This window comes from Lissotriton helveticus, chromosome 7, assembly GCF_964261635.1.
Source record: "Lissotriton helveticus chromosome 7, aLisHel1.1, whole genome shotgun sequence".
Classification (NCBI taxonomy): Eukaryota; Metazoa; Chordata; class Amphibia; order Caudata; family Salamandridae; genus Lissotriton; species Lissotriton helveticus.
In genome coordinates this window covers 1931778646-1931802652 of record NC_136068.1, presented here as the reverse complement: position 1 = coordinate 1931802652, position 24007 = coordinate 1931778646, and the positions used below count along the sequence as shown (strand labels likewise).

Below are 24007 nucleotides of genomic sequence, written 5' to 3'. Positions count from 1 at the left end.
GCCCTGGGTACCCGGGTACCATGTACTAGGGACTAACAGAGAGTGCTAAACGTTTTGCCAACAGAAGGAACAATTGTACAGTTTTTAGGGCACGAACATTGGTCCTGGAGACCTGGTTAGCAGGAACCCAGTACACTTCAGTCGAAGTTGCATCAAATACCAGGAAAACAGTGGGGAAGAACTGCAACCAAAACCCAGTTTCCTACAGTAGGTCAATAAAAAGACAAAGCAAAATATTCAGCTGCATTGACAACGTCTGCTACAACTTTAATAAACACATTTCTGGAAAAACATATTTGTATAATTTGTCCGATGTATTCTTGTGTCGTTCGCTGTGTAACCATAGATAACTTGAACAACATTTGCATAAATGATGCTAAAGACAAAAAGTGAAACACCTGAAAATAACTTGACATTATCACCAGTCGGGACCTCTCCGTGCACTCGATACTGCTCTCCCAAGCGAACCGCGCATGCTCGTCTTGGTGCTGCACGTGTGCCAATAACGCCGTTGGTCTCAAGTTACTATTTATCTTTCACAAACAAAACTCGTTCAATGTCTTTGTTTGACCTTCTGTGATATCATGATCTGGTATTGGAGGAAAACACCTGCAGTAACCGGCATCTCTCGGCTTCTGTCTATTGCTCAAGAGTTCGATTTCTCTACTATCCCCTGTTTTTGCAGAATTACCAGTTACTTGGCTTCTTCTAAGATGAGCAACCCCAAGCCGATGTCCGCATCCATTGCACTTCTTCCCTCCTTTGCCACGGGGTGCTGAGTGATAATCCAATCAGTGAAAGATGTGTCCCTGCGGTTAATGACCATGCTGCAGTGTTGAGCGGTGCTGGTGCTTTCCTTCACATGGACCTTTACTATTACTGGGTTTTTGTTAGAGCCGCTCGTGATAAACTTGTGGAACTCAGTTGTCCAATGGGTGCGCTTCCTTCTATAACTGGTCTTAACGATCTTGGTGAATGTTGCATTTTGCAGAGAATCTGCTTGAGAAAGAGGTTTGTTTCTGGTTTTACATCGATTTCCTCGGCCTCGATCTCAGCCAAACCCTGAATGGGGTCTGTCCTCCTTCTCACGTGTTCTCTGATGGTCCCTTACCTCTTGCAGTCCTGGAAGGATTCGCAGCCAGGGTCCATCCTCCAGGCGTGTCTCTTTTTTATACAAAGAGTGATAGGACTAAAATCACTCTGAGGATCTGCTATGTGTACAGTACAGCTTCTTTCCTGAGTTTGTATGGAGTCTCGGCATCACAACTAGACTTCTAGAGCCATTGCATACCTTCACAGATCTATTCCAGTTTTTTGATTGTCTCCTGATATTGATTATCACTCTGCCTCCCACCAGAAACCAATACCTGTATTTGCCTAACAAATGTGTAACATACTGTTTGACCCCTAGATCACACTGTGTGGCCTCCACCATTTCATACACTGGTTGTGGAATCCCCCCAAATGTCTTGTGTTCAAGTTCCTGCTTGGTTTGAGGCTCTAAACTCCCTAGTGCTGACATACTGAAGTGTTTGCACAGTGCCTAATAGCTTGTTCTTTTCATATAGCACTTGCTACATACACCTATCATGCCATTTTGTGACACATTTAATAATAATCCTAGTTGATGATATTCAGAATGTTGGTTTCGGAAGGATGAAAGGCATATATTTCGGTCGCTTTACTGTATGTGTTTTTTTGTGGGCAAGAAGACGATACTCTTGATTGAAGGTATCGCCGCATACCGGGCACTTGTAATGTTTCAAAACTTTATGCGTGGCTTCATGTCTACTAAACAGATTGTAGTGAACGAAGGTTTTGCCACATACAGAACAGGTATAAGGCCCAGGCCCCAATTGATGACGTGCAGAATACTTCATCTTTCTTGACCCTTCTGGCTTGAAATTACCTGCTGGAGTAGAAGTAAAGGAACACAATTAACTTTTTTAAAGCAGCATTTTGTTGTTAACAATATTCTCACAGCACAGAAGTGATGTTATTATGATGTCTGTGTTCTCTACTGCAAAGTACAGAGCAGCAGAGCAGATCCAGACCGTTCTTGCTTCTCTGAACAAGACTGGATGGGCCCACATGCGCTGTGAGATGAATGAACAAATTAATGAAATAGCACACAGCAAATGTTTATGTTTAAAAGACAAAGAAGCTGAAGTGGAGAATACGGGCACAGTGACAGAATATCAGGAATTGCAAAAGAGGTTTCACACACTCTTTGACCTTCCAATGACAACACGATTGGCCCCTTGCCCAATCCTTGGCTAGTCGTGAACGCCCTTGCTGCTGCTAAGGGGCTGCACGAAAGGCAAGAAGTGACGGTACAGAACATAAACAGGCTCCTCCAGACACAAAGAGGGACAGCGAGCACCCGCAGAGTTGCTGCACCGACCCCCAGAGACTCCTAATTGGCATTCATGGGAGATAAGATGGGCTGATGGTAAATATATGTACATTTTTTCTAAAGGCTACTCGTGGTAAATCTAGAGAAAAAAGTGACTTGAAATGATCAAATGACTTGATATAAAATCAATTCAACCGCTGAAGAACCTGCAGGTTAAAGTCTGTCAGAAGAAAAAGTTACTTCTTGTTATCCCGCTTGCTGGTGGATACGCTGCCCACACCAATTGCATCCCCGTACTGGATTCTGCAGAAGGTCAAAGGCCACATTCAAAAGGTTCCACTTTAGTCTGGTCATTTCCTTGTGCCTGCCTCTAAGGACACAGACACAACTGACAGGGAAATGATATCAGTAGCATCACTATGGTGTTGTTTCTGGTACCAAGACGGCCTGAACCTTCTACGGGCCCACCAGAGCTACGAAACGTTTCTGGATTTATTCGGTGCCTTGGGATATGCAACAGGTAAGGAATATGCAGGTAGAAGTATCTATCAGAAGTGAGGGTTCCCTCTTACTTTACATTTAAATAGAGTATTTTTATATCTTCCAGAGCTAGAACATTATACTGAGAGAATTTCACTATGGGCCATACTGCTCCTGCTGTAGCTGCTGAAAGCCCTCACTCCTTATGGCTCGGTAATCCAGATTCAGACACATTCAGGAGTTTGCTCCTGCGAGGATCTCCTGGTGCCTTGCAGGTGTGTGTGCCCTTCCCTGCCTATGGTATGTCGGTTAATTGAAAAGTCAGGTCTTCACCTTCTAACGGAACTCAAGAAGCGTGGAGGAGACTCTGATGTGGAGAGGGAGGTCATTCTACGTTTTAGGAATGATGTGAGCGAACACCCTCCTGATCTGGGTCTGTATACGCGTGGGATGGTTGCGAGTAGGAGTCCTGCTGAGTGGAGATGTCCGGATGGCCGGTGGAAGGAGATGTAACTTATCAGGTACATGGGGCCTGAGTTGCGAAGAGCTTTGAATGTGTGAAATTAAAGCACGCTTTTGGCAGAAGCACCAGCAGTCCACCTACACTCTACCTAATGACATCAGGTCATTAGGTAGAAGTGTGGCTCAATGGTTAGAGCGGCAGACCCTGATGCAGAGGTCTGGCCCAGGACCAGGTTTCAATTACCGCCTCGGCGGGTCTGGGGCTCAATTTCCTAGGACCTGATAATTCTCGCCTCGGTGGTGCCTATTCTAATCATGGGTCCCACTCTGCAACTCTGGGCAATAGCTTGCTTAATCTCCACAATGGCCCCAGCAGCGCTTGGATGCCTGGCTTCACCTTGGGGGTGCCCAGGAGTGGACATTTCACAGGGAAAAGCCAGGAAGGGTTCCACAGCGGTATGTGTTACAGCGCCAGGACACCCCAGTTGGGATATTAGTGCGCTTTACAAGTACAAATTACATAAGAACCCCATCCCCACAGACACCCAAGCACCTTCTTGAATATTAGCTACTGCCGTGGACACGTCCACCCTTGCCTCCCCATGTATGAAATGTGCCACAACGCTTGTTAATTTGTGGCGTCCTGTACGCTCAAATCTGCCATAACACACCTGGGCAGAGACTTTCCATTACTTTAATTTGCCATCGTCACCCTTGCACCTAAATGAACCGTTTCATTTTACACCTGGTACAGCCCTACGCACCCTCGTAAACTGCTGTCTTGCACCTGGGTGCATCCAGTAAACCTCCTGGTTGAAAGGACACCCTCCTGTACCTAATGGAAAATCCTTGCAAGTAAACGACATGGCCGTTGCCATACACCTGACTGCGAGGCACCCTCAGTCAAGCATGTCTAACCGTGGGCACCTTTCTGAAGACTTCTCCATCCCTCTAAAATACTCTTGTTGGCAACTGCATTATGTGCGGAGCAGATCTCTGGTCCTGAACCTTGGCACCGTTTATCCTTACCCTACAAAATACGCCACACATCTAATTTAATATCTACTACAAGTTTTCATACCACAAATCCAGAAAGTGACAATTGTCTTTTCCTAGTCCTCTCTGTTAATCAACATTCCAATACAAATCCTCTCTAGTCGTCCTTCTCCACCCAGTGTGGTGAGTGGCTAAGACCTCACACACCTCATGCTACTTTTAAAATAAGTATCAATTATTTTAGGCAGACCATTTTTATCAGGAGGCAAATTTCCTGGGCTATAAACTGGGAGTCCTACGTACATTTAAGTGCACAGTCTTAAAACTGTATCTTTTGTTTACCTTGTCACTGCACCGAAAAACAGCATTGAAATGCTTTTTTCCCTTTCACAAAGAGCCAGATGTATGAAGCCATTTAGCATTTCTTAATGGGCCGAATCGCAATTTCACCTCATTAGGAAATGCAAAATGGCCTCTTCATATGTACAAAGGCTGAAATCTGTCACAATATGCGATTTCTACCTGGTAGAAATCACAAATGCAACAGCGATTTAGGAATCGCACATAGAGATGACCTATTTGCAATTCCTAAAGCACATGTACGAACAATTTCCTAAATGCCAATTGGTCAATTAGGAAATGCCATTACCATCAACTCAAAGTCGATGGTAACTACGTGCAAAATTAAAAAATGCATTTAAAAATGCATATTTTAATGTGACATAAAACGCACATATGTCCACTTACATGTGCACCTCAATTTTAGGGGTGCCTCCAGGGGGCTTTAAGGCCAGAGGCACCCTTGGGTTAGGGTTTCCTAAACTGCAATTTCCTATTAGGAAATTGCAATTTAAGGAATGCAAAACTATCCGTATATACGAAGCTTCGTACATCGGGGCCAAAGTCATTACAAAGCAAGGGGGCTCCTCCCTCAAGCGCATTACATACAATGACCACTTATTCGTTCCATTCCTCACTCACCTGGGTCCTGAGCCGTGCTCTCCTTTCTTTTTGTCCCTTTTTCTTTTCTCTTGTCCTGCTGCAGTTCTTCTTCATCTCTTAACGTAAAGACAGCAGTGATCATAGGAATTCCTGTTTTTAAAGAAAACATATAGTGTGTCATAGATCTGTGTGTAATGTTCACGGACATCACAGTACACGTGGTTGTTCATCTTGAAGCAAGCTTCAATGCTCGCGATTTATCGCTTCGGTTTGGGAGTTTGTAAGGGGCGACCTTCCTGCAGAGGTGGATTGTTTACGGTTCTTCCCTCTCAGACCAGGGTCTGACAGGCATACTGTCTAAGGACATGTGAGGAGTTCTCGCCCCATCTGTGTCTGCGTGGACTCTGTACGGATGGCTTGGGGTGAGGGACGTCACCTGCTGCCGGGCCTGGAGGATATGCCGCCTGGTCAATGTTCTGAGGGCTCCCTGAAAGGCTGGCGAGAATGGAGTTGCCTAAAGTCACTCAAGGTGAGTTTAGTTAAACTGGTTGTTGGTTGCAGTTGTGCTGGTTTAGTGCTGTGACAGATGATGTTAATGTGATGATCAGGATAGTGGGGGCCGTTTGTGGGGAGATGAGGGGGGCAGAACTCCGTCTCGGCGCATACTTACAACACAGGTAGGGCGGAATTACTGGTTGGAATTCTACTACAACTCGGCCAAAGTTCCCACATTTGGTTTTCCCAGGTGCAGGAATACCATACCCTATATTACCATCCAGAAAACACGGCTGATAATATTACTTGAGGCTTTGGCTGAAACAGCAGTCAAGTCTTTATCTCTGTCCCTGCAATACTGCTGTGCTGAGATTTCTTTGTGGGTAAACAGGGAGCATGCAATGTGCCTCCCATGCGTGAGCACCTTTTCCCCTTCCCTGTAAGCTTTCAGTTCACTTCCTCCCCACCAGCCCAGAACTTGCCCGCAGCTCACATTTACCACCTACTCCAAGCAGGAGGAAACACGACTGTTAATCCTGGTGGAACAGGGTAGAGTGTGCAGATTTTCATCCAGTGAAACCAGATCTGTGGTTATTCCTCCTTCTGGAGGATTTATTCATAAGTGCATGGTCACATTATTTTGCATACAGACTTTGCATCCCTCCAGCACTGTGCAACTCCTAATCTGGCCCTCAAGAGGTGAGTTTGGAAGCAGTAAAGAGTTGCTGGTTAAAAAGGCAGTAGGTGAACATAAGTTAGCAAGGAAAAAACATTTCAAGAGGACTTCACGTTCTTAACCCTAAGTTGGTTTGTTGCCATGTTTTTTTTTTTGTTGTTTTTTTTGCAGAGTTTTATATAGCGCGAACTAGACCCAAACCGAATCAGGTATCAGAGCGCTTTACATATTTTTCCAGTTACTTTCATTTTAGACAAGGGGAGATTAAGTGATTTGCCCAGAATCACAGGAAGTTTTGGGCGTCGTTACCGAGACTCGAACCCAGTTCCTCCAGGTCAGAGGTCGAGCGCCCTAGCGGTTAGACTGTACCAAAACCCAATAGTTCGGTCCAAGCGATAGGGCACAAGCAACTGCATTTCCCTCCGGCAAGCCAGACATATCCGACTGGCAAGTGTCAACATCTCTGAGAAGAAGTCATTGTCCCAACCAACTACGAGTGAGTGGGGTTTTCCAGGTGTGCCCCATGTGTGGGGTGTGTGTCCACCAGGGAGGAGCACTGGATAGGAACGCTGGTTTGATAATAAAGTCACGAAGTGTGTAGCAATTGACTTCACATCGGGGTGACAGCAGCAGGGTGTGCACAGAGGACATACCACAGTGAGTAGGTACACAGGTAGTACTGTAATAAACAAGTTGTAGCGAGTGGGATCCCAAGTGCAGGGTCTTCTTGAATTTACAGGGGAGGTCCCTTGCTGGCCCCTGTATGAACCTGACCTCAAGGTTGAGGCACTTCCAGGTTTTCTTGGTGAATCCGTTCAGGGTCACACTCTCCTTAGCACAAGCACATTGTACTCCTAACATAAAAGCTCTGGTGGATCGCACTCTTCATATCTCAGGGCTTCGTCCATCGAGAGGGACGCGTCTGTGCAATAACTGACTACAAAGTTTTTGGCCTCCAAGGAATAAATTAAAACATTTGGACCAGGAAGTATCCCTGATATTGGTAGTGAGGGTTACAGGGAAAGCTAATGAAAAAAATATTGTAATTTCAACCAAGTTAAGGAAAGTCACGCGATTGAAGAATGCTATTCTGAGCCTGGGCATGTTGATTAAGGGCGACAAATTTATCTTGGACGGACAACTAAGAACAACAAAAACAGATTTTTAGGGCCTGTCTGAGACAGTGCATTCGCACTTGCTTGTGAGGCATTTTGTGAACTAAAATGACGCTTGGAGCCTGTCCATTATTTACCATTTGTTTGCTTCACTGTCACTCTTATTTTCTGGCTCCTGATTGGTCAACACATGCGGGTTCCACTTGCTCTTTATTTGTTTCTCCCTTCGGTGGAGCATGGGCCAAGTACTGATTGCTTTTTTTATTAGTGTTTTTCTGCCACGGTCGAACTGGGACTGAGGCACTTTTCATTTCTCCCCTCATCATTACTATTGATACCTGCTTGCCCCCTTCTCCCTCCCATGTCATTGCTTGTTCTATCGTTTCTGCTTCCCCCTCTGTCCTCCTGCGTTGCTTCTTTCACAAAGTCATGTTTCCTAGAACGTCAATGGTTATGCCAAGGACCTCTGGGGCCATTTTTGTTAAAGTTTCCGTTGTGTGTTTGCTTTGGTGTGATGTTGTGTGGTGGTGAATGCAGGCTGTATTCAGTATGGTCATAAATGATTTTGAAACCCCACCTGCCGGTGCAGTGTATTCTACAAAAAGGCACGGAGTGCGCCGAAAATATTCAACACTACTTTCGACCAAGAACTTCTTGGGAATTGAGTTGAAGGTAAACGCAGACCCATTTCAAGCATTCTTTGGAAGAATGATCCTTTAGGTTACGATGGCAATGCCTGGTCCCCATTGCACTCAACACGCATGATGCACATGCCACATCACCGTGCCAACCTGCTAGCATTTTCTGAGCAGGCCTGGATGGATTTGCAATGAATTGAAGCTATAAGTATAGATAGGCAGTGTTGGAAATGGGGGTTGCCCAAGTCTCAAAGGGGGTAGCATGGCATCAAGCGGGCAGGCCAAACTTCGAGGACATGTGAAGCATTCGCGCAGTACCCACAGACAACACACCAATCACACTACAAAAGAGTCACGACACCACCTTTGGTTGGAAAAAGAATAAATTTAGTGATATCTCCAACCTGCAAGGTAAAAAGGAAAAATACACTGGTATTCACAACCAGGCGCCAACTGGCGCCAGAGCCAAGTACATCATGGGGAATTATTTACATGGGACAAAAAGGGTTAAGTCCAAAGTCCATGCTGAAATAAAGAAAATTGTGATTAAATATCAGTAGACCTGAGGCCAATCTGGCGGGGCCAACTCAGGCTCTCATCCTTAGGGGGTTGTAATTGCAAAATTCTACATTAGCATAGAAATACATCATGCACATTAGCACCAACCCGCCCCTGTTAGGGAAAAACAACAACAGAGCATTACAGCACATACTAGTCAGGAGCACCTGTAAGAAATCAGTACGGCAAGCTCATTAACCAGGGCATAAACAGGGGCCTGGAATAACTCATCAGGCCAACCCATTGACCAACATTATGCAGAACATACCTCACCCAGCATTAATATCAGATAGGGGCCCTCCTCCTAGATCAGGAACACCTGTCAGGACTCAACTGGGCTCCCTTTACCATCAACTAAGGGGTATCAACATCAGGGTGTACACAGCAGTCAACCCTCCTTACTTCTGGACTCCCTTAGACATTTCCTTCCTCAGGGTTCCTTAGTAACTGGGGACCTCAGGGCAACCCGTATAGCAGGGACCTATATTTGCACCAAGGGAGAATAAAACTCTCTACCCCAGAATATGCAATAAGGACAACCGGCTTGCTCCTGAGTTGTCTAGAAGGCAGTTAGTTGCAGGAACGTCAGGGCAGTTCAATAAATCTGGAGCCCAAGTCGCAGGTGCCCCCTGTCATTTGGGCACCTGATAAGGCAACACAGTCCCCGGGGCGGGCACGGGCAATGTACCCCGTTGCCCTCTTATTTATTTATTTTATTTATTTATTTATACGACTTTTATAGCGCAACAAATACCCGGAGGTGTCTCGGCGCTGTGGAGCTACTGAATCAGTCATTCTATTACTCGTTGAACAACCATGTTTTTAAAAGCCTGCGGAAACTCATCAGGTTCGGAGCAGATTTGATAGCAGGTGGCAGAAGGTTCCACAACTTTGGCGTAGCCACAAGAAAACGCCTGTCTCCCCAGGTGGCCGTTCTTGTGCGAGGCACAGAGAGGAGACTGGTGTTGGCCGATCGTAATTGCCTTCTAGGGACATAAAGCTGAAAAGCTTCAGTCAGGAACCTGGGTCCTGTGCCATGTACTGCCTTATAGGCAATACAGAGGGCCTTAAATTTTATACGGCTCTCAACTCTCAGCCAGTGAAGCTGACGAATGCCAAGGGTGGTGGATTTGCGGCGGGGGATATTTAGGAGGATCCTAGCAGCCGCATTCTGGATGGATTGCAGCTTAGTTATGACACGCTTCTGGGTGTGAAGAAAGAGAGCGTTCCCATAATCTATTTTTGAGAAGACTAAGGTAGAAACCAGAGTCTTCCCAGCTGAAGGAGGGAGATAGGGCAATAATTTCTTTATTTTTTTCAAAGTAAAGAACGATGACGAAACAACCTTGTTGGTATGAAGGTCAAAAGCCAGCTTGCTGTCAAATATGACTCCCAGATTTCTGGCTTTTTCCACTGGGACAGGCGGAAGGCCGAGTTTTTCCGGCCACCAAGTGGGAGACCAGTCAGGAGAGAGTTTTCCGTAGGTCATGATCTCGGTCTTGTTCGAGTTGAGTCTAAGACAATTCGAGGTCATCCAGGTACTGACCTCCAGCATAACTCTCTGGAAGTTGGCTGCCACAGCAAGGCCATCCCTATGGATACCCAGAACCAGCTGGGTATCATCTGCGTAAGATGTAAGCCGTACCCCATGGGCTTTTATTACCCTCGCCAAGTCCGCTACATAGATATTAAATAGCAGCGGGCTTAGCGAGGAGCCCTGTGGGACTCCACAAGGGAGAGCAGAGATGGGTGAGTAGAATTCTCCCAGCTTCACCGTCTGGGTACGGTTTGCGAGGAAAGATGAGATAAGATCCCTGGCCAAACCGTTTATCCCCAGGGCTGTGACACGGTCGACTAAGGTGACATGGTCGACCGTGTCAAAGGCCGCTGACAGGTCCAAAAGGATCAAGACGGCCGCTCCTCCCTGATCCATGATCACCCTGATCTCGTCAGAGGCCTTTATCAAAGCGGTCTCTGTTCCATGCCCCTTCCTAAAGCCAAATTGCGTTTCGTCGAGAAGTTGGTGAGTCTCGACGAACTCTGAGAGCTGTCGATTCATCAGGAATTCGCATACTTTGGCAGGAAAGGGCAGACACGCAATGGGCCTATAACTAGCAACAGCTGTGGGATCTAGGGACGGCTTTTTTAAGAGAGGTTTTATAACAGCCTTCTTCCATATACTAGGAAGTTGGCCTGTCTGAAATGCGCAGTTGCAGATCTTCATGAGGGGACGTGAAATTACTTCTGTGAGTTTTGACATCACAGAAGGAGGGCACGGATCCAACGGGGAGCCCGATTTAATGTAATAAATGAGTTTAGTAACATCGTCATGTGAGGCAGGTAAAAAACATGAAAAGAAATCATGATTATGATGGTAAAATCCTTCTTCCACGGTACCACCTCTGTGTTCCGTTTCGATATCCCCTTCAAATGATGCATATATATCTGCCACCTTTGAAGTGAAGAACGTGGATAATTCGTTGCAAAAAGTCTGTGAAGGTTCCACTCCAGGGCCAGAAGGGGGTGTGGACAGAGTAGTGACAACAGAAAACAGCTCTCTAGCAGAGTTGGCGGCGGTCTCAATTTGCGCCGAAAAGAAAGCCGTTTTTCGAGCCAAAACCGCCTTTTTATAAATTGCAAGGGCATCTTTATAAGTTTGCCTAGCTATGGGGCAGTAAGCTTTCCTCCATCGCCTTTCTAGATTCCTACAATGTTGGCGATGAAGTCTAAGATCTTCATTATACCAGGCAGCCGATGGAGATCCTCTGTTTGGTCTGATAAGTTTTTCTGGGGCCACTAAATCAGCGGCAGTACGGATCCAATCCTGGAAATCCACAGCTGATCGTACAGAAGTGCTTCCTTCCTGAGAACAGGAGAAGGCTAACGAATCTAGCATCTGAGAAATGTCTGCATTTTTCCAGGCGCGAGTCCTCAGCCTGTTTCGGGGCCTGGAGAGTAAAGGGTGTGCAGACCTTATATCCAGCTGGAATATAATAGCCCTGTGGTCTGACCACGTGATGGGAATAATGTCCAACACAGAAATGTCAGGGTCATTAGTGAACAGACCATCAAGGGTATGTCCAGCTTGATGAGTACTGCCCTTAACTAATTGATGCAATCCTAAATTAGAAAGGTCAGAAATGAGTTGAGTAGTGTCAAAGTTGTCCTGCTCCTCCAAATAAAAGTTAAAATCTCCCAGTATCGTGTATTTGTCTGAACCTATAACGTTATCGTTTAGGTCAGAAAAAGTGGAGAGAAAAAGATTACGAGGGTCAGGGGGGCGGTATAAAATTATACCCTTTAAAGCTTGCTTAGGGCTGATGCTGATAGCGAAAGCAGCAGATTCGCAATTGGCAGAATTTATAGGGTCAAGTGTGGTACGATATAAATCCTTGTGAATAATTGCAAGGCCTCCACCTCTTCCCATAGGCCTGTCGTGTCTGACGACGCTATATCCTTCCGGGATAGCATCGCAAAAATCCGGCCCTGATCCGGCATCTGCCCAGGTCTCCGTGGCAAACAATAAATCCAGATCATGAGCAAGAATAAACTCATGAACCTGGAGACTATGACAGGGAAGTGAGCGCGTATTAATGAGTGCAGCTCGACAGCCGTGCAATACAATAGTATCGGGGACACGTTGTGGGCCATGATTAGGATCTAAATGGGCTAGCAAATAAAATGGGGGGAACAAATAGCTGCAACCTGGGCAAGGGGGGGGGGGGGGGGAGTACTCATCACAGCAGCAAGAGAAACAGTAGAGCAATCCAGATGTATCTTACCGGGATTTAGTGATTTTAGATAATGGGCCGAGTACTGCAATCGGGGGACAGGAGGTGTGGCCCTGGGCCGAGTCCGGCCGCGGACGGGCGCAGACGGGCTTGGCTTTGGCGCTGCTTCGGCGCGCGCCCGCTGCGCCAGCCCGCTGCGCCGTCTGGTCATGATGTTCATTTATGGGCCGTGAGGAGGGTGGGAGGGCAGCGCGACTAGAGCGCGGCCCCAGCCCACACCCAAGATGGCGCCCGCCGCCGACTTCAGTCAGCAAAAGCGGCAAGAAAAAGCGAAAAGGAAGCTTTGTACTGTGGATAGATGTCAGTGTGCCTTAGTTACAATTCCCTTTATACTAACAAGATTAAAAGTACCCCCAGCTAAAATAATTATTGCACAGCGTATAAAATCCTTATAGGTCCAAGTTCGTCCGTTTTCAATGCAGTAATACAATACAACTGATTTTTAAGTAGCTCGCAGCCCTAGTGCTCACCTAGCTCTCTGTCCCCCACACCGTTAAGCGTAGGCCCCACTCACCGGGCTCTTTTCGATGGTTCCTGCGGGGCTCAATAGATCCTGCAGGCGTCCTTTGGGGTCTCCTCTGCAGGGGGGAACCAGGCACCGACAATGCACCTCGAGTCGCGGGACTCTCCGGTGATCTGCGTGGTCACTCGGGCCCACAAGGCCTCACTCAGGCCTCCACTCCTTTCTCTGGGACCCGGGGCTCTCCCCATCCGGACACAGGGCTTCTTTCCCGGGGAGGGGGCAGGCACCGGCAATGTGCCTCGATGCCCCTCCTTCCCTGTGGCATCACTCGGGCCCACACTCTCTCCTCTCGGGGGCCTGGGGGGGGGGTCACTGCACCCCTGGGCGGCCCAAGTGGGGCTCCCTTCTCTGGCCCTCTTAGGTCGGGAGGCGGGGCTGGCACCGACAGTGTGCCCCGGCCCCGCCTACCTCACCGGCTCCTCGCGTGGGACACAGACCGGCGGGGTGGCCTCCCGCTCTGGTCGATTCTCTCGGGGCTCCCTCCTTGCCACGGGGGCCCCGCAACGGTGCTTCACCTGGGTTCCCCCTCCCTCACGGGGACCCAGGGCTTTGCGTCGCTCCTCGTTTCTGGCTTCTTCCTCGGCTGCCCGGCCGGCAGCCAATCCCTGCGCGGCCTTCCAGGGGCACGGCCGCGCAGGCCAATCCGTGCACGGCGTTGGCGGGGGCGGGCCGTTGGCGGGGGCGGGCCCCCGTCACGTGATGGGGGATGTCGGCGGCCTCAGGGCCTAACGCAGCCCTTCCTTCACTTCGGCGGCCCTCTCCTGGTACCGGGGGCCGCCGCGACGATAACCATCCCAGTGGGGGGGTCCCCACAACAGCGCCGGGCCGCGACGCTGATTTCCGGCAGCAACAAGGGGTAGGCTCCCTTTTTAATTAATTATTTATATCGGCCAAAGCGCGCCTCCACAACAGCGCTATTCACAGGCTGCCAGTCTCCTCAGAAAACAGCGAAAACGGCGCTATTCACAGCGCACCGCTCCTCCCTGTGCCCACAACCTCAGCTCCTTCCTCAGACTACGCAGAGGGGGCAGGAATCTAGCACTTCCTCAGCGCTTCGCAGTTATAGCGCTTGTCAGATAGGCTTCACAGCACTAGGAGGCCACAGCAGTCCCAGGGGCCCAGCGCTTCCACAGGGCCTCACACCACCTCAGCCAGCAACAATTCCTTTGGGGGCACAATCTTCCCCAGGGTGCTTCAGAGGGGCAGACAGTCCCACAGCAATTCCTCAGGGGCACACTCCTCACCTCCTGGGCGCTTCTTCACACAGCGCTGGCGTGGTACCCGGTCAAATAGCGTCAGTGACCTGGATAGGGGCCCTCCCTTGTCAGGGGCCCATGGGGACAGCAGAGGGGGGGGTTTATAGGGGTGCAGGGCCCAGCTCACAGGCCCATGTGGCGGTAGCACCTCGCAGCAGGTCCCCTCTCTTCTTTGTCCCAGCGCTGACTGACTCTCTGGTGACACTTCTCCCTATTTATACCCTCCTCCCTCACAGAGCCAGCACCTTCCGGAATGTTGGGGATAACTGGTTCACACTGGCTCAAGGGGAGGGGTTGAGCACCCTGGGTGCCAGGCTTTCCCTCCAAAACTAGGGGTAGCTGGGTAATATTATCTAGTCCGCTGACCTATGTCAGTCCAGTGGCAAAACCCAGGGCCATGGCATCCATTTTAAATACAATACATTTCAATCAGGTGCAGTTTTAAAATGGGGGATTTTACAAGTGCTCACATTATGTCATGTAATTACATTTTCAACAAGGTGTCTCTCACCACTCATGGCCTATACAGGTTTAATCCCATGGGGGAGACAATCTAGATAAGGGGGTCAAAAGCGAAAAATTTGGGTGGAAAAGGCCAAGTCCAACAGGCAGTAAGTAAGATTGGCCTTTAGTGGCTGCTGGCCAAAACAGCTGATACTGCAATGTGAAACAAAAGCTGCAATAACCATCAAAAAAATAAAATGAGGAGGGAAGAGAGGACGCAGAGTGAAGCTTTTGCAGATCAGGTTGAGATGAGCAATAATATGCAAACCTTAGGTTGCCAGCAGGAAGTTTAAAAAAAGTCAACTGTACAGGCAGTCAATGGCTTAGATAATTTGTGTAGATATTTTTGTTTAGGAGGATGTAAACGAAGGAGTTGCTGTGGTGACAAACCCAACACTCATTAATCTTACATGATGGAGTGTGAAGGCACCTTGTGAGGGTCACAGAAGGCTGCTTATAACCTTAATGAATCTATTCAGGTCTTCCGGTGTTAGCTAAACAGGCTTGCAATTGGCACGTTTATGTGTCCTCGAAAGCCAGGGAAATATACCAAATATTGAACATCTTATCTTTTTGAATTATTTTTTCTGTTGACTACCGCAACAAAGTTAATGTATTATACAGCAAAGGAAATGCCCTGAATTCCAGCCTTTGGGGTTGGGCCTTTTTTGTAATTTTGTTGGCACTAGAACAACACTGCACATTTTCTTTCACTCTCTCCTAATTTTTATGTCACAGGGGAGTCAAAACAGAGATGTTTCCTTGCATAGAAAACAAGCATTGGCCAATGTTATAGCGTTTTTCTTTTTTTACTGGTCAAGTCAAGTCAAGTCATAAAATTTGTATAGCGCACTACATACCCAGAGGGTTTCAAGGCGCTTAGGAAGGGGAGGAGGATTATTTGTCAAATATCCACGTTTTAAGCTGCTTTCTGAACGCTAGGTGGTTCTGGGTGAGGCGCAGGTAAGCGGGGAGTGAGTTCCATGTTTTAGCAGCCAGGTATGAAAAGGATCTGCCTCCCATGGTGGTCTTGTTGATGCGAGGTACAGTGGCGAGGGCTTGGCTGGAAGACCGTAGTTGGCGGGGGGGGGGTGTAGAAGGACAGTCGAGAGTTGAGGCAATCTGGTCCGATGTCGTAGAGTGATTTGTGTGCGTGGGTAAGCAGTCGGAAAGTGATCCTCTTATTGACGGGTAGCCAGTGGAGGTCTTTAAGGTGACCAGAGATGTGTTCGTTGCGTGGGATGTCTAATATGAGCCTGGCTGATGCGTTTTGGATTCGTTGGAGTTTTTTCTGGAGTTTTGCGGTAGTACCCGCGTAGAGGGTGTTTCCGTAGTCCAGACGGCTCGTGACCAGAGCGTGGGTGACTGTTTTCCTTGTTTCGGAGGGGATCCAGCGAAATATTTTTCTGAGAATGCGAAGAATGTTGAAGCATGAAGAGGATACGGCGCTGACTTGTCTGTTCATCGAAAGTGAGGAATCCAGGATGACGCCCAGGTTCCGTGCGTGGTCTGTCGGGATGGGTGCTTTTCCGAGGGCTTCCGGCCACCAGGAGTCGTCCCATGAAGAGGGGGAAGTACCTAAGATGAGGACTTCTGTTTTGTCTGAGTTCAGTTTCAGACGGCTTTGTTTCATCCATTCGGCAACTTCTTTCATTCCTTCGTGTAGGTTAGTTTTGGCGGTGCTGGGGTCATTGGTGAGAGAGAGGATTAGTTGAGTGTCGTCCGCGTAGGAGATGATGTTGAGGTTGTGTTGGCGTGCGATGGCCGCGAGGGGGCTCATGTATACGTTGAAGAGGGTGGGACTGAGTGAGGATCCTTGAGGTACGCCGCAGATGACTTCAGAGGCCTCGGACTTGAATGGAGGAAGGCGGACTCTCTGGGTTCTTCCGGTGAGGAACGAGGTGATCCATTCAAGTGCTTTTCCTTGGATTCCGATGTTATTGAGGCGTTGTAGGAGGGTGCTGTGGCAGACTGTATCGAATGCTGCAGAGAGGTCGAGGAGGATGAGGGCGACTGTGTCTCCATTGTCCAGTAGAGTTCGAATGTCGTCTGTTGCTGCGATGAGGGCGGTCTCAGTGCTATGTTTTGCTCGGAAGCCAGATTGTGAGGGGTCGAGGGATTTGTTGGCTTCGAGGAAAGCGGCGAGTTGGTTGTTGACGGCTTTCTCGATGACTTTGGCCGGGAATGGAAGAAGCGAGATGGGGCGGTAATTTTTGAGTTCGGTGGGGTCCGCTGTTGGTTTTTTCAGAAGGGCGGTGAGTTCAGCGTGTTTCCAGTCTTCTGGGAAGGTGGCGGAGTTGAAGGAGCAGTTGATGACGTCTCGGAGGTGCGGTGCGATGACGGAGTCTGCTTTGTTGAAGATGTGGTGAGGGCATGGGTCTGTGGGGGATCCTGAGTGGATGGAATTCATCAGGCGGATGGTGTCCTCGGTGGAGATTGGGTTCCAAGCGTTAAGGGTGTTCACGGGGGGAAGATGGTCAGCAGATGGTAGGGTGGGTTGGTTTCCGGGTTGGTTGTCAAAGCTGTTGTGGATGTCTGCAATCTTGTTGTGGAAGAATGAGGCTAGGGAGTCGCAGAGGGCTTGAGAGGGGGTGATGTCGTTGGAGTTGGCCGAGGGATTGGAAAATTCCTTGACGATGTTGAAAAGTTCCTTGCTGTTGTGGGCGTTGTTGTCAAGTCGATCCTTGAATGCTGTTTTCTTGGCTTTTCGGATCAGTTGGTGGTGAGAGCGGGTGGCGCTTTTGAAGGCGTCCTTGGTGCTGGTGGTTGGGTCTTTTTTCCAGGCCTTTTCAAGGGAGCGGCAGAGTTTCTTGGACTTCTTGAGATCATCGTTGAACCATGAGGCTTTCTTGCTGCCAGGTTTGCTTTGACGTTTTTTCAGTGGAGCTAAGGTGTCGGCGGTGTTGGATAACCATAGCGTGAGGTTGGAGGCGGCATCGTTGGCGTTGGAAGAGAAGGCTGGGGAGTTTCGAAGGAGCGATGCGGAGATTTGGTCTGTGGTGATTTTGTTCCAGTTTCTTTGCAGGGTAGGTTGGGAGTGGTTGATGGGTTTTGGCTTGTTGTAGATGAAGTGGACGCAGCTGTGGTCGGTCCAGAGGAGATCCGTAGTGTGGCTGAAGGAGACATGGTTGCTGGATGTGAAGATGGGGTCGAGTGTGTGACCTGCGATGTGGGTGGGGGAAGTGACTAGTTGTTTAAGTCCGAGGTTGGCGAGGTTGTCCAAGAGGGTGGTGGTGTTGCGGTCGTTGGTCTTTTCAAGGTGAAAGTTGAGGTCTCCCAGAAGGATGTAATCTTTGGAGGGGAGTGCGTGTGGGGTGATGAAGTCCGTGATGTCTTCACTGAATTTTGCGCGGGGTCCTGGTGGTCTGTAGAGGAGAGTGCCTCTGAGTGTTGTTTTGGGATTGATGTGGATCTGGAAGTGAAGGTGTTCGGAGTTAGCGAGATTGACGTCGGAGCTGGTTGAGATGCGGATAGATTTCTTATGGACGATAGCGATTCCTCCTCCTGTGTGGCTGGTACGGTCTTTGTGGGTGATCTTATAGTCTTCAGGAATGGCAATTGTGATGTCTGGTGCGGAGGAAGCATTCATCCATGTTTCCGTAAGGAAGGCGATGTCCGGAGAGATGGTGTCTAGTAGATTCCATAGGTCAATGGCATGCCTGTGGATCGATCTGGTGTTGAGAAGGATGCATTGTAGGTGGTTGGGGTCGGGAATCTGTGGTGTGGTCGTAGCAGAGATGTTGTCGGTGCCGCTGAATTTGCAGGAGTAGCAGGAGAAAGATCCATGGGTGTGTCCAGGAGCGGCTTGGACGCAGTTGGGGGCGCGGCCGGGGTTAAGGGCTAGGAGGGTGGCGGCATCGTAGGTAATGCGGGAGGGCTGGGCAGCGCGAGGGGCAGGGGGTCTGGCGCTGGGCGCGGTCCAGGCGCGGCCTTCGGCGTGGCCGTAGCGCGTGGACGCTGCGCGTGGGACCATTGGCCATAAATGGATGGTGGAGGGGGCGGAGCGTGGGAGGGTCAGCAGGGAGGCGGGAGCGAGGTGGGGGAAGGGCCAGGGGATGTACACAAAATGGCAGCAACAACAACAAGCTTTGCAGCAGGGGAAACGGAGGTGCTTTTAAAAATCAAGTATCTCTGAACAAGCACAGCCAAGAAGTGCGCGCTGGCGATATGAAAGGCACTAATAATGCAGGCACTGTGGTTTAAATACAGACAGTGCAGTGAAGCGCTACTGATGGTAAATGGTCTGCACTCAAGCGCTATGATAAAAAATGCAGAGGCAGAGTCAGGCGCTACAATCACAGGTTAACACTCAGCGCTATGAAGAGAATTCAGCAGAGTCAGGCGCTACAATACCAGGTCTTCTCCGGAGGAAGGCAAGGGGGAGCGACCGTTCGTGTCCAGGACAGGACGGTCACAGCTGAAAGAGGGTGCGAGGACGTCCTATGGATTCCGTGGGTGGGAGGGTCAGCAGGGAGGCGGGAGCGAGGTGGGGGAAGGGCCAGGGGATGTACACAAAATGGCAGCAACAACAACAAGCTTTGCAGCAGGGGAAACGGAGGTGCTTTTAAAAATCAAGTATCTCTGAACAAGCACAGCCAAGAAGTGCGCGCTGGCGATATGAAAGGCACTAATAATGCAGGCACTGTGGTTTAAATACAGACAGTGCAGTGAAGCGCTACTGATGGTAAATGGTCTGCACTCAAGCGCTATGATAAAAAATGCAGAGGCAGAGTCAGGCGCTACAATCACAGGTTAACACTCAGCGCTATGAAGAGAATTCAGCAGAGTCAGGCGCTACAATACCAGGTCTTCTCCGGAGGAAGGCAAGGGGGAGCGACCGTTCGTGTCCAGGACAGGACGGTCACAGCTGAAAGAGGGTGCGAGGACGTCCTATGGATTCCGTGGGTGGGAGGGTCAGCAGGGAGGCGGGAGCGAGGTGGGGGAAGGGCCAGGGGATGTACACAAAATGGCAGCAACAACAACAAGCTTTGCAGCAGGGGAAACGGAGGTGCTTTTAAAAATCAAGTATCTCTGAACAAGCACAGCCAAGAAGTGCGCGCTGGCGATATGAAAGGCACTAATAATGCAGGCACTGTGGTTTAAATACAGACAGTGCAGTCAAGCGCTACTGATGGTAAATGGTCTGCACTCAAGCGCTATGATAAAAAATGCAGAGGCAGAGTCAGGCGCTACAATCACAGGTTAACACTCAGCGCTATGAAGAGAATTCAGCAGAGTCAGGCGCTACAATACCAGGTCTTCTCTGGAGGAAGGCAAGGGGGAGCGACCGTTCGTGTCCAGGACAGGACGGTCACAGCTGAAAGAGGGTGCGAGGACGTCCTATGGATTCCGTGGGTGGGAGGGTCAGCAGGGAGGCGGGAGCGAGGTGGGGGAAGGGCCAGGGGATGTACACAAAATGGCAGCAACAACAACAAGCTTTGCAGCAGGGGAAACGGAGGTGCTTTTAAAAATCAAGTATCTCTGAACAAGCACAGCCAAGAAGTGCGCGCTGGCGATATGAAAGGCACTAATAATGCAGGCACTGTGGTTTAAATACAGACAGTGCAGTCAAGCGCTACTGATGGTAAATGGTCTGCACTCAAGCGCTATGATAAAAAATGCAGAGGCAGAGTCAGGCGCTACAATCACAGGTTAACACTCAGCGCTATGAAGAGAATTCAGCAGAGTCAGGCGCTACAATACCAGGTCTTCTCTGGAGGAAGGCAAGGGGGAGCGACCGTTCGTGTCCAGGACAGGACGGTCACAGCTGAAAGAGGGTGCGAGGACGTCCTATGGATTCCGTGGGTGGGAGGGTCAGCAGGGAGGCGGGAGCGAGGTGGGGGAAGGGCCAGGGGATGTACACAAAATGGCAGCAACAACAACAAGCTTTGCAGCAGGGGAAACGGAGGTGCTTTTAAAAATCAAGTATCTCTGAACAAGCACAGCCAAGAAGTGCGCGCTGGCGATATGAAAGGCACTAATAATGCAGGCACTGTGGTTTAAATACAGACAGTGCAGTCAAGCGCTACTGATGGTAAATGGTCTGCACTCAAGCGCTATGATAAAAAATGCAGAGGCAGAGTCAGGCGCTACAATCACAGGTTAACACTCAGCGCTATGAAGAGAATTCAGCAGAGTCAGGCGCTACAATACCAGGTCTTCTCTGGAGGAAGGCAAGGGGGAGCGACCGTTCGTGTCCAGGACAGGACGGTCACAGCTGAAAGAGGGTGCGAGGACGTCCTATGGATTCCGTGGGTGGGAGGGTCAGCAGGGAGGCGGGAGCGAGGTGGGGGAAGGGCCAGGGGATGTACACAAAATGGCAGCAACAACAACAAGCTTTGCAGCAGGGGAAACGGAGGTGCTTTTAAAAATCAAGTATCTCTGAACAAGCACAGCCAAGAAGTGCGCGCTGGCGATATGAAAGGCACTAATAATGCAGGCACTGTGGTTTAAATACAGACAGTGCAGTCAAGCGCTACTGATGGTAAATGGTCTGCACTCAAGCGCTATGATAAAAAATGCAGAGGCAGAGTCAGGCGCTACAATAACAGGTTAACACTCAGCGCTATGAAGAGAATTCAGCAGAGTCAGGCGCTACAATACCAGGTCTTCTCCGGAGGAAGGCAAGGGGGAGCGACCGTTCGTGTCCAGGACAGGACGGTCACAGCTGAAAGAGGGTGCGAGGACGTCCTATGGATTCCGTGGGTGGGAGGGTCAGCAGGGAGGCGGGAGCGAGGTGGGGGAAGGGCCAGGGGATGTACACAAAATGGCAGCAACAACAACAAGCTTTGCAGCAGGGGAAACGGAGGTGCTTTTAAAAATCAAGTATCTCTGAACAAGCACAGCCAAGAAGTGCGCGCTGGCGATATGAAAGGCACTAATAATGCAGGCACTGTGGTTTAAATACAGACAGTGCAGTCAAGCGCTACTGATGGTAAATGGTCTGCACTCAAGCGCTATGATAAAAAATGCAGAGGCAGAGTCAGGCGCTACAATCACAGGTTAACACTCAGCGCTATGAAGAGAATTCAGCAGAGTCAGGCGCTACAATACCAGGTCTTCTCTGGAGGAAGGCAAGGGGGAGCGACCGTTCGTGTCCAGGACAGGACGGTCACAGCTGAAAGAGGGTGCGAGGACGTTCTATGGATTCCGTGGGTGGGAGGGTCAGCAGGGAGGCGGGAGCGAGGTGGGGGAAGGGCCAGGGGATGTACACAAAATGGCAGCAACAACAACAAGCTTTGCAGCAGGGGAAACGGAGGTGCTTTTAAAAATCAAGTATCTCTGAACAAGCACAGCCAAGAAGTGCGCGCTGGCGATATGAAAGGCACTAATAATGCAGGCACTGTGGTTTAAAATACAGACAGTGCAGTCAAGCGCTACTGATGGTAAATGGTCTGCACTCAAGCGCTATGATAAAAAATGCAGAGGCAGAGTCAGGCGCTACAATAACAGGTTAACACTCAGCGCTATGAAGAGAATTCAGCAGAGTCAGGCGCTACAATACCAGGTCTTCTCCGGAGGAAGGCAAGGGGGAGCGACCGTTCGTGTCCAGGACAGGACGGTCACAGCTGAAAGAGGGTGCGAGGACGTCCTATGGATTCCGTGGGTGGGAGGGTCAGCAGGGAGGCGGGAGCGAGGTGGGGGAAGGGCCAGGGGATGTACACAAAATGGCAGCAACAACAACAAGCTTTGCAGCAGGGGAAACGGAGGTGCTTTTAAAAATCAAGTATCTCTGAACAAGCACAGCCAAGAAGTGCGCGCTGGCGATATGAAAGGCACTAATAATGCAGGCACTGTGGTTTAAATACAGACAGTGCAGTCAAGCGCTACTGATGGTAAATGGTCTGCACTCAAGCGCTATGATAAAAAATGCAGAGGCAGAGTCAGGCGCTACAATCACAGGTTAACACTCAGCGCTATGAAGAGAATTCAGCAGAGTCAGGCGCTACAATACCAGGTCTTCTCTGGAGGAAGGCAAGGGGGAGCGACCGTTCGTGTCCAGGACAGGACGGTCACTGGCAGCCATGTTGCACAGCAGCAGCACTACTGTACAACATGGCGCTAAAAAAACATTCACAAAGCAATTAGATCTCACATGGGGAAGTCCTATTGGCTTTGCTAGTGTTCCCACATCAGAGGACAAAAAATAGACATCAATCATACCCTTCTGAGGAACGTGCCACCCAAAAAAAAGCAGCGGAGACGAGGGATGAATGGCAGTCCTCCTTGAATGCTGCCAGAGTCCAGAGCTGCTTAGCCAGGGTACACTGAAGCGGTGGAGAGGCTACTGACCAATGGATGCTGTGAGGACCCTGCAGTATCCCAGAGTTGGACAGACCTACAGCACTAGCAGACTCGGCACAGAGCTACAGAGGAAAGCACAGCATGGGCCTGTAGGCTCCACGGACACAGTGCTGAAATGAAAGAAATGCCACTGCTCCAGCGAGGTGGTACAGCACTTGCTGAAAACAGACTGAGGTGAGGCAACCTTGCACTCCTGACACACACAACCTGTAAAGGTCTTTAACCACTTGGATGCTAAGGGGGGTGCAATGAGGACCATTGAATTTCCATTGAAATCAATGGAAACTCCATGACGAGTTACCCTTGTCATTAGCACTGAAGGGGTTAAACCCTGGCCAGGCCCTCCACAAGGCATGGCTCTGCAGCAAACTGTTCTTGAAGAGACCCTTTGGAAAAGCCACCGCAAACAACACGTCTGCAATGGGGAGGACTTGGGAACCAAAGACATTGCCAAGACTCATGGAACAGTGTTTCGAAGGGTGGATTGCAATTCCGTGTGACTGGCAACACCATTGAACCCATCATTTTCCACCTGCGCCGAAGTCAGATATAAAAACTGTGACCTCACAGCTGTACATGATGAGCTCTAGAGCAACGAGCGGTTCTGTCAGAAGTGGAACGTGTTTCTACTCAAGGAGTGCATGGTGTATGCAAAACCGGTGAGTGGCTTGCCGACAGTCACCAACAGCGTTTCCTATGTGATGCTTAAAAGAGAACACCGAGTCAAGGTAGGGAATCTAAAGAGATGCGCGAGCACCGACATGGAATGGAAAAAAGGGCCACAGATCAAGCAATAATGTATACCAGGAACACAGATACCTCTGATATTTCAGGCATGTGCCTCGCAGTCTATTTTTAAGGCAATCATAGGAGTTTAGAGTCTGCAAGATTTCACCATGTCTGGAATCAGA

General features: G+C 49.4%; 1 protein-coding gene across 9 annotated transcripts in view; it reads right to left on the bottom strand.

The window, feature by feature from the left end:
* Positions 1-236: 236 nt before the first annotated feature.
* LOC144770929 (uncharacterized) overlaps positions 237-24007 on the bottom strand; it is a 584254-nt gene continuing 560483 nt past the window's right edge. For 7 of the 9 annotated variants that reach the window (XM_078655752.1, XM_078655757.1, XM_078655756.1 and 4 more), the window contains 2 exons: positions 5276-5386; positions 237-1912 (listed from right to left, as the gene is read on the bottom strand). In XM_078655752.1, the coding sequence (XP_078511878.1) occupies positions 1635-1912; positions 5276-5386 (389 nt within the window). In that variant the 3' untranslated portion in view covers positions 237-1634. The remainder of the gene's footprint in view (positions 1913-5275; positions 5387-24007) is intronic. The other 2 variants (XM_078655753.1, XM_078655761.1) reach the window with 2 other exon arrangements.